At 49.2% G+C, this 10284-nt stretch overlaps 1 protein-coding gene across 4 annotated transcripts in view; it reads left to right on the forward strand.

The window, feature by feature from the left end:
- RXRB (retinoid X receptor beta) overlaps nucleotides 1-7725 on the forward strand; it is a 243543-nt gene extending 235818 nt beyond the window's left edge. For all 4 annotated transcript variants that reach the window (XM_069635247.1, XM_069635246.1, XM_069635248.1 and 1 more), the window contains one exon: nucleotides 2958-7725. In XM_069635247.1, the coding sequence (XP_069491348.1) occupies nucleotides 2958-3105 (148 nt within the window). In that variant the 3' untranslated portion in view covers nucleotides 3106-7725. The remainder of the gene's footprint in view (nucleotides 1-2957) is intronic.
- The last annotated feature ends 2559 nt before the right edge of the window (nucleotides 7726-10284 follow it).

Consider the following 10284-nt stretch of genomic DNA (forward strand, 5'->3'; position numbering starts at 1 on the left):
ATGTCTTCCTGCATCTACCTCATTCCCATGTGCAGGCTCCGGATGCGCCCGTTGCAAGAATTCCTGGATGCGCGCTGGATCCAGACGACGGGCAGCTTCGAGGAAAGGATCAAGCTCGACGAGAGTTTCCGACGAGCGATACGGTGGTGGGGCACCCGCGCGCATCTGACGGCGGGCATGGACTTCCAGACCCCAGCCCACCAGGTGACTGTGACCACGGATGCCTCCCTAGAAGGGTGGGGAGCGCACACCCAAAATCTGCACGCAAGGGGACTCTGGCTCCCGACGGAGAAGTCCCTGCATATCAACGTCCTGGAGCTCCGTGCAGTGTTTTGGGCCCTCCGGTCCTTCCTTCCGTCCCTCAAGGGCAAGGTGGTGAGGATCTTCACCGACAACACCACCACCATGTTTTACATCAGGAAACAGGGCGGAACCAGGTCCCCAGCGCTGTCCAAGGAGGCGCAGGACCTGTGGCATTGGGCCGTCGCCCAAGGGATTCTTCTGGTGCCGTTTCATCTGGCAGGGATAAAAAACACCATCGCCGACTCACTCAGCAGGGAGCTGCGCTCGTGCCACGAGTGGGAACTACGGCAGGATCTGGTGGATCGCCTCTTCCGACGGTGGGGCACACCCCAGATCGACCTGTTCGCGACGGCGACGAACACCAAGTGCCGGAGGTTCGCCAGCAGGTTTCCCCAGACGAGGAGCATGGGCGATGCTTTCTCGTTCCCCTGGGAGGGCCTGTTCCTCTACGCGTTCCCTCCCTTGCCTCTGCTAATCCGGCTCGTCAACCAGCTCAAGAGGTCACGGTGCAGGATGATCCTCGTCGCACCTGCGTGGCCGAGGCAGATATGGTTCCCGGACCTTCTGGACTTGTCGGCGTCCCCGCCAATCAAGCTGCCGGCGGACGCGGATCTACTCTCCAGGGAAGGAGGCGCCATCCTCCACCACGACCCGAAGTCGCTGAACTTGCAGGCCTGGCTCCTGCAGCGCTAGAGTTTGGAGGATACGACATACCGGCCGATTGCAGAGAGGTTCTTGCAAAGGCCAGGGCGTCCTCGACTCTTAAATGCTACGGGCACAAATGGAAGAGGTTCTCTGTCTGGTGCCACGCACAGAAGATTAACCCTCTACGGATTACGGCTCCCCAAGTACTGCCGTACCTGCTGACGCTGGCCAAAGCTGGTCTGGCACACGCGTCCATCAAGATTCATCTTGCTGCGATCTCCCGATACACCAGAACCACGGGCCGGACGTCCTTGTGGTCTCATCGTCTGGTGAAAGAGTTCATGAAGGGACTGTTCAGATCGTTCCCGCCGGTGAAGGCTCCGGCCCCGGCGTGGGAGCTCAACGTGGTGCTGACCAAGCTCATGGGACCTCCGTTCGAGCCTCTGCACTCGGCCCCGTTGAAGTTTCTATCGTGGAAAACAGCTTTTCTCGTGGCCATCACCTCCGCACGACGAGTGGGAGAGATCCAGGCCCTTTCCTGCAAGGCCCCGTACTTGACTTTCCACGACACGAGGGTAGTGCTCAGGACGCACCCCTCCTTCATGCCCAAGGTACCGTCGGACTTTCATCTCAACGAACCCTTGGTGTTACCTGTGTTCTTCCCGTCGCCTTCGTCGCCGGCTGAGAGGACTTTGCACTCGCTGGATGTAGCTAGAGCGCTGAAGTTCTACGTGGACCGCACGAAAGGTTTTCGGAAGACGTCACAACTCTTTGTGAACTTTGGACCTGTCAATCAGGGGAAGGCTCTCTCGAAGGCTTCCATCTCCAGATGGCTCTCCGGCTGTATCATGTACTGTCACCGGTTGGCAAACCGACCGCTGCCTGGCCGTCCGAGAGCCCATTCCACCAGAGCGATCGCAGCTACCACGGCGTTCCTATCTGGTGTGCCCCTGCTGGACATATGCAGGGCTGCTACGTGGAGGTCGACGCACACCTTCACGAAATTCTACTGCGTCGACCGGGATTCCAGGGAGGAGTCCAGGGTCGGCCAAGCAGTGCTGCGCAACCTGTTCGCCTGAGGTGAGCCTGGTGAGGAGGTAAGATGCTTAATGTTGAGTTGATGTGATGCTTAATGTTGAGCCTTTGCCACCTCCCGTGGTTGTGCATGTGTGTACTGCTATGTATTCTTTATTCATGAGCATGTGAATCCATGCCAGACCCCATGCTGGAGAAGGAACAAGTTACTTACCTGTAACTGTTGTTCTCCAGCATGGGTCTGGCATGGATTCACATGCGAACCCTCCCGCCTACCCCTCTGCGGCTCTTCACTTGGTCATACTGCCACTTCACGTGCTTCCAAATCTGAAGATGGCTGCCAGAGGCGGTGCTTAGGTAGAGGGCAGTCATTGGCTGTGGTCAGTATGACGCAGAGACCAGTGATTGGTTATTACTACGAAAGACAGATCAGAAACGAAACTGATACTGGTTTTTTCTTTACCGAGGATTCCCAGCCTGACGACGGGGAATATTCATGAGCATGTGAATCCATGCCAGACCCATGCTGGAGAACAACAGTTACAGGTAAGTAACTTGTTCCTTGTCCTCAATTTCTGCATTGTTCTTGTGGTCCTCCGTGTTGCATAACCTGTTGCATGGCACATGTCCTTGCATTGGCCTCTTGTTTCTTTTCTTTGACATCCTTTGATGGTGACTGCAGCAAGAGTGTTGAAAGGCTTTAACCTACTTTTGAACACTTAAACACCCTTATTTTGGGATGCCCAAAATTGTCATTTGTTCTACAGAGGCCCTCTTTTGCTTTTGCTTGTGTTTGAGGTTTTGTTGAATAATTAGATCTGTGTCTCGCGCATTGGTGTTTCCTAGGTGGGCACTGGTGTAGGCTCTATGGTGGTGATCGTCTGAAGGCTGTTTCTGGATTCGTCAACCTGTCAACTGTATTGTGTCCTTCCACACTGGGTCACTGAACTCTCTTTGTCTCTCCTCGGCTCTAGGTTTGCAAAGCTGCTGCTCCGTCTTCCAGCTCTCCGCTCCATTGGTCTCAAGTGTCTGGAGCACCTGTTTTTCTTCAAGCTGATTGGGGACACCCCGATTGACACCTTCTTGATGGAAATGCTTGAGGCGCCACACCAGCTTTCCTGAAGATGGAAGGGGGGACTCCGCCGCAGCAAGGAGTCGAGAACAGAAGCTTCCTCCCTCAACTCTTGCCACATGCACCCTTTTATGAAGAGGAAAGCATTTTCTCTGCATGCATTTCTCACACTCTGGCTGCCAAAATGGAAACGCAGGGACTCGGTGATGCTCAGAGATGCCTCATAGCGGACCAGTAGAGGCTCTTTGAGAGATGCTACTCATAGACTAAAGACTTGCCTCGTCCTCACCAGGCAGAGACTTCAAGGCACACATCACCGGGCCTTAATTAGAAGACTACGTACAAGACTAAGATGTTGCACACGGGGATGAGGCACGCCGCATTTGACTGAGTTCTCACAAGGACTGCAGAATACAGCACTTTGCGCAGCTGTTTAAGTTCTCAAGTTGTGTGCCTGGTGCAAGGATGTCCTTGAGCCATCAGGACAGACTCTTACAGGCCTTGCCAGGATACTGAAGGAAGGGGCACTATGGCACATCACAGCAAGGCTTTAAAGTTCCTCCAGTGCCCTTCTTCTTTCCTCCCTGGTGCACGCTCATAAGCTCCAACAGTAGATGGGGTGCTGTCAACAGAAGAGGGAGACGAGGCAGTAGGGTCCGTATCTACGGAAGATATGGACTGATGGCTGCCGGCGGTCCATACATAGACATTGTAGACTAATGGCTTGAGCTTGTCTATACTTTGGTATGTGTATAAACTGCTGCAGAGGCTCCCAGAAAATCTGATTAATTAACAGTTGTAATTAAATCCATATTTATGGATATATGGCTGGTGTGCCCCACTAAGTTCCATATGGAAATATTAGAATCCATAGCTGTACTATGGGCTAATGCCTGTAGCAGTCCATGCAAAAAGAGTGCATGGACCGCTCCAGGCAATCGTACTGGATCGCTGGACTAATCTCTCTATTGAGTCCACAATTCAAGATGGGGATGAACAGCCACAGTTAGGAAGAGGCCGAAACAGTAGGGCTGTATGAGCTGCTGCAAAGATCCCTGCTCAGTATTGGATGGTCAAGCCTATACAATGAAGGGTATTCAAAAGTGAAAGGAAAGCCATAGTGGCAGGCTGTTGGGAGCCCATACAGAAAACGGGTCACAGTGGAAGTCCTGAAATAAATGGAAGGTCACGGCTGGAGGGAGTAGAGATTCTAAATGGTATTTCTTGTATTTTAGGATGAACTGTTCGGGTGTAGTTCTGAACCGAGTGTTCAGATGTTGCCATCAAGGGACGTTGGGGTGGACCTGCTGCCACAATCTTTTTTCCCACCCCACTGTTTCTTCCTACTCTGATTGGCCTCCTTCACTTCTCATCTCACTGTTTTCATGTCTTAAACCATAATCAATTGCATCTTCAAAACCCAGTCACATTATCCAGTGGCCTAATATCTCTACCACCCTGTAAATCATCCAATCTCTCACCTCGATCCCATCAATCAGGCAACCTGTTGCCACAAATGAATGCTAGTGTCAAGTCTCCTTTGCTTTTTTCTTTTGTATTTTCTCCTTCAGTAATCTCCACTCAATCACATCCCCTGTTCCCCCAGCTACCTCATATCTTGTTCCATCCACTTTCTCCCTGTTCATTACCATCTTGTAACAATACTACTGCCACTGTAAACCTTTGTGGTTCCTTGTTCTTCTGGCTCTCATCTTGCCCTCCTGGCCTTTGGTCTAGTTTTGTCTTCCTCTGTCCCCATTTGTTATGTGCTTACCGTTAACTTCAGAGTTGCATCTAGGCTTATCTACTGAGAGCTTTGATTTTATCCGGAACAAGCAGAAGTGGTGTTCTCCTGGTCCACGTTGTTACGACCAAGGGCTCTATGCGCATCCCAAACTCTTCCGGCTAGGAGTTACCCCATATATTTTATATATAGGAATTAATGAAATGCACATGCACCAAACTCTGGTGTCTTGTGCAATCCTCCCCTCTCTGAGCTATTCACAGATATAACCACGTCCTTGTTTTCTTGACCTTCCCAACTATCTTTCTTCTCTAGAAGAAATTGAGCACTACATTCACCAACCCTTGTTTTTCGACCTTCCCAACCAGCTTTGGGCTCTGGAAGGGATTTGACGAAGCAATCCACCATCCCTGCAGCTTTCACACCCTCCGCAGCCAACTCCCCACTGGCAGCAATTGAACGGTACACACACCCAGCCCTGCTTCTCTTGGCTCTGTCTCCTTTACCAAAATAGGAATTTCTCTGGGGTTAGCCTTGGCTGCCCAGTTTCTCAACAGGAGTTGACTCAGCATGGTCCAACTACCCCAAGTATCACGGGAAACAAGGGAGTGATAAAGGGGTAAGCGTTGCTGAAATCATTATGCACCTCTTGACACCACCACCCCCCTGCCCCCCATTGGAAACGTGCTGACAAGGCCCTTGCCAGCCTCACCCCCACTTTTGCATTTATATTGTTACTGGCTAAAGTAACTTCTTTCCTTCTACATGAGTTTTTTTTTTTTTAATCTTGATGATTTCTTTTTTCTCCTCTTGGTGGGATGCACCTCTCCCTGGTGTGCAAGAAGGAAATGTCATGTGAACTGAGGGGCAGGGATGCTGTATTTTAAATGCTTGCTCTGTAATATCCCTGAATGTTAATGGATCAGTACAATCATTTTACTGTTTGAAGTCTCTTCTCAACCCTCCTCATTTGAACATGGTCTTGTAGGAGTGGGCCTACATTGTTGTCCTAACTCTCACCTCAGTCCCCTTAAGAGGCAGGAATGTGGTCAGATGGACGTATCCATTATTTTTGTTGGGAGATGTAAGAGTGAGGTTGTGGAGACTTTTTTTAGTTTCCGTTTTTTACTCATTATAATTTTATCAGGTATGGGCTAGCGAGGACAACTGAGGGTGACAAAGCTAGGTCTCCTCCCCTGGGTCCCAGTGGATCTTGACCTATAAAGGCCTAATTACATTTCATCCATTTGGATGGATGATACATTTTTGTTTCCGCAGGAGGGAGTGTCCACTAGGTACTCTGGAGTTTTGTGTACAGAGGAACATTCTTCATTGTGTGTAGTGAGGGAGTTTGGCTTCACCTAACCTACTTCTGGATCCTTTCGCCTTGTTCAGTGCTCTGTGGTCCCACGTTGGCCGCTTTTCCGAGGGCTGCATTGGGTGAAGGATTGATGCTGCCATGGACTGCGCACCTTCTTAACTCCTCCTTCCCCCAGCCTTCACAAAGCCGTGGGTGATTTTTAAAGTTCCATAGTAGCACTCGCTTGACTGTGGGAGGGTGGTTCACAGGGAGGAGACTGCCTCACAAGTCTGCAGTATTTGGTTGATGAATGGATGTGTCTCTTGGGAATAGCAGAGCTTTCTTCTAAGTCTTCACTCGTTTCTTCCTCGCATTGTGCAGCTTGTCTTTTTTTTGTACTTTACATGCCTCACTTGTACACCGTGCCTGTTTCAGCAACTAACGGCCCATAGCAGCTTGAATCTTAAGCACTCATGCGAGGCAGGAACCCCACCACGGGTACCTGTGGGCATTGATGGGTGAGACGTACTTCTGGTGGCTGCCTCCAGTGGCCCCTCTCCCAGGGGCATTGCACTAGTTAAATTAATGAGTTCTAGTCTTTCGGGACACATGTTCACAACATCTTAACACCTGCTAAGTGGGTCCAGGAACAGTCTCGAAAAATGTTTCACTTTTTTAACTGTCAACTTCATTAGCAGTGTTTGTAAAACACGAAGCAGGTAAGCAATGTATTGTTACTCTTCCATGTAAAGGTTTGAGGGCTACTTTTGTGAACAGTAATGGAAAAAAAAGTAATTGTTTTTGTCTAAAATGCACATGTTACTTACATTAACGTTGCACCAATTTCCTTCCAAAGATAATTAATCCCTTTCAAATGCAAGCAGGTTTTACAGTCCACTTTCTAAGACTCGTCCCAGTTGCAGTGCAGGTGTAATAATCAATTTGTAAAGTTGGTCTTCAACGAATGTGAAATAGCTGGTTGTCTGCTTCTGGGCTACAGGAGTATCCATAAACTACTGGAGGGTGCTCTGAACAACACTGCATGGTTGGTGCTCACAGGGCTTCATTGTTGTCGACACGACATATGGAGCGATGTACATGGGAATGAAGTGAGGCAGGATTCTCTTTGCGCAGGCTCCTCAGCTGACCCTTCTCACTTAACAGCCAGGTTGTGTATTTATGAATTCTGTATTGGGTGTTGGATGTGTAACGTGAGAGTGCACTCTGGGTTCAGGCAGGAGAGCAATTGAGAGTATTTTAGGATGCAGAGACAATACTGTTAAATAAATCCCTTCTATTTTTTGGATTCTCTGCCGGGCGGCTGGTCCGTGGCGGTCTGAGGCTGCCCTCTGACTGCCACAGTTGAGGGAAGGGATGAGTTTTGGGGAGGTTTAATTGCCCTTTTTTCAGATCTCAGAGTAACTTGTCTGCTTGTTCTCCAGGGTGTAACCTCCCACACCTCCCTCCAGGGTTTTACACATTGTATTTTGATTGTATAAAAGATGAGGATGATCTGTTTTGATTTGTGCAATTCTTCTGCTGCTGTTGCTGCATGATTCCGTTTCTCTCTCTTGTTTTAACCCTTCGAGTTGCTTTCTGAACATTAAAGAGCGGATCTAGCACAGACTTGTACCTCTTGGCATGCACTTTCATTGCGACTCTGTATTCCAGGGCATGAAGCATTCTTAAGCAACGTCCACATGCATAAAATTGGCTGGTGGTGGATTAACGGGTGGTACAGAGCGTAGCTTGTGTGAAGGTTGCTCTGCACTGAATGGAAGGTGGCATTGACTGAGCTGGTGGTGTTGGATGATAACTCTGTTCTCAGTGGAACGCCAATGGGGTGAAGGGTTGTCCATTCAATGGAGAGAAGGTGCACTTAATAGAGGGTGGGCACCTTAAGGACTTGTGATGGTGATGCTTACTATGGGGTGTGGTACGCTTAATTGGCTGAGGGATTGGGAGTGGTCTGTGGAATGCATTTGATGCTCTGGTTGTGCATTCCTTTGGGAGTTGTGTATTCGATTGACTACAGTGTAGTGCACTCCAATGAATGACAAAGTTTTGTTGCCTGCGTCAACCCCCCCCTACCCTGATTTGAGGCCCTGCCTTAAACTGGTTCAAGGAACTACGATGACAAGTAAAAGCCAGAAAGGGCAGGTATATAAAATATGCACAGTTCAAAAACCCACACTATTTACTAAACAGTTCAAATGTTACATAATCTGGTCTACTGCTAAAAACCATTGCAAAACTGTACAAGTGCACCCACCGACCCCCTCCTAAAGTGCCCCTTAATGTGGGAGCAGCAAGGCTTTTTGTAGAAGGAGATTCCCAGACGCAACGAAAGAGTACACGCAACATATGCGTTTCTCTATGAAACCAAATGCTGAAGGACATGCTCCTGTCTTTACAGGGCGAGCTATGTCCTGTGAACTCTCCCTTCCCCAGGCCCCCACCACACCAATCCCCAGCTATTGAAGTTACTTCAGAAATGGGTAACCAGGACACCAAGCCATAGTGTTGGCTGAGGGTGTGCTTGTGGGCCAGAGATGCACTGGAAGGACCCCTTTCCCAAGCAGTTGTCTACTGGGCATGTGCAACCAAAACAAAGCATCCGTTTTGTCACCTCCAATTCCAGTGATGGTTGTCTCTTTACAGTATGGTCATCTGGGTTGCGGCCAAGAATCCGGCTTTAATGCCTCAAAGCAGACTGACCCTTATAAAAGGTTGCTGTGTTGCCAGATAGTTTTCAAAATAGTTTCACGTGAGAATGTTCCAGCTCTTATGCTGTTCACACCAGGCTACCTTCTACCTTCAATACTTATCCCACCACTTGCTATTTTCCTTGCTGACCCTTACCCAAGACACTCCCAGTTGACATGCTCTTGCTGGCTACCCCTGCTACAAGGTCCCTTGTCTCCCCATGCTGACCAGCCACCTTGTTCCTGGCTGAAAAGCCCTATGTCCATTTATAAACTTCCGTCTTCCTGTGCACACTATACCTGCATGCTCGTGTCATTTCCAGAGTTCACAGTATGCGGATAACCTCTGCATGTCGGCTTAGTGGCTTTTCCAGGGGCATTTGGATATTATACAGCTCGTAGAGCAGGGGTCGTCCACTCGCACCTCCAGAAACTTCCATGATCCCTCCCCCTTACCTGTTATGGCTAGAACTGATAGAAGTTGCACTGCAAAAACTGGCTTATTTTGTCTCAGCCTGGTAGGACCTAGATCTTGGGTCCGAAACCCGTAGGTCTCCATTTGTTTTGGACTACAACTCGCATCATCCCTCAAAATAGACTATGCTGCAGAGCCAAATGTTGCAGATGAGGGAAGGAAGCATGTCAAACTTGAATGGATGGAGATGTATCGCACTGTAATGGGCTGCTGGGTGTAAGAAATGCGTTTCAATTAGACTGATAGTTTGGGGGCAGAAATTGGGCTACACTTTGATGAAATGTCAGGGACAGGCAATGTGTCTCACCTGGATGGATGGATGGATGGATGGCTGGTGGGTGGGAAAAGTATAGCAACTGTATGAACTGTTGGGGGCAGGAAATGTATCGCATTTGGAGGGATCGTTGGGAGTAGGAAATGTATTGCCACTGACCAACATACTAAGAACTCGCCTAGCTGAATATGCACCCTCAAAGTCTGAACTAAACACAACCACTCCACTACCGCACGACAAACTGCACACACTTCACAACACCCGGCAAGAAAACAAACACACATTCACACCTCAATACCACATGATGGCTAGCGACCGAAAACGCACCAATGCTCAGTGACCGGTTTCTCCGAACTGAAGCTGCCAACTGCAAGCTCTCCTGCTAGTCTCTCTCACTCCCACTAACAAACCCTGCAATCCTCCTTCCTTTGCACATCCGCCAAAGCGCCAAGAGACCACGCAAATGGCAGGCCGGCATGGTACAAGACCCAGTAACATGAACCCCTGTATACGCATTCTTTCGAACGTGTGGTGGCATGGAATGAGGAGTCAGACCAAACGGTGGCATGGTGATTACCTAACCAGAGGTGGTTTTCCTACCTCAAATAAACTAAAACCTGGGCAATCAGGAGTCTGTGTAGTCCAAATCAAAAGCTCAGCGTATTAGTCCAAACTACAAATCTATCCCTACCACTTCAACACAAAGTCTAAGCTACTGAAAGTTCTTTCTA

This window comes from Ambystoma mexicanum, chromosome 13 (genome assembly GCF_040938575.1).
Source record: "Ambystoma mexicanum isolate Mex_15411 chromosome 13, UKY_AmexF1_1, whole genome shotgun sequence".
Taxonomy (NCBI): Eukaryota; Metazoa; Chordata; class Amphibia; order Caudata; family Ambystomatidae; genus Ambystoma; species Ambystoma mexicanum.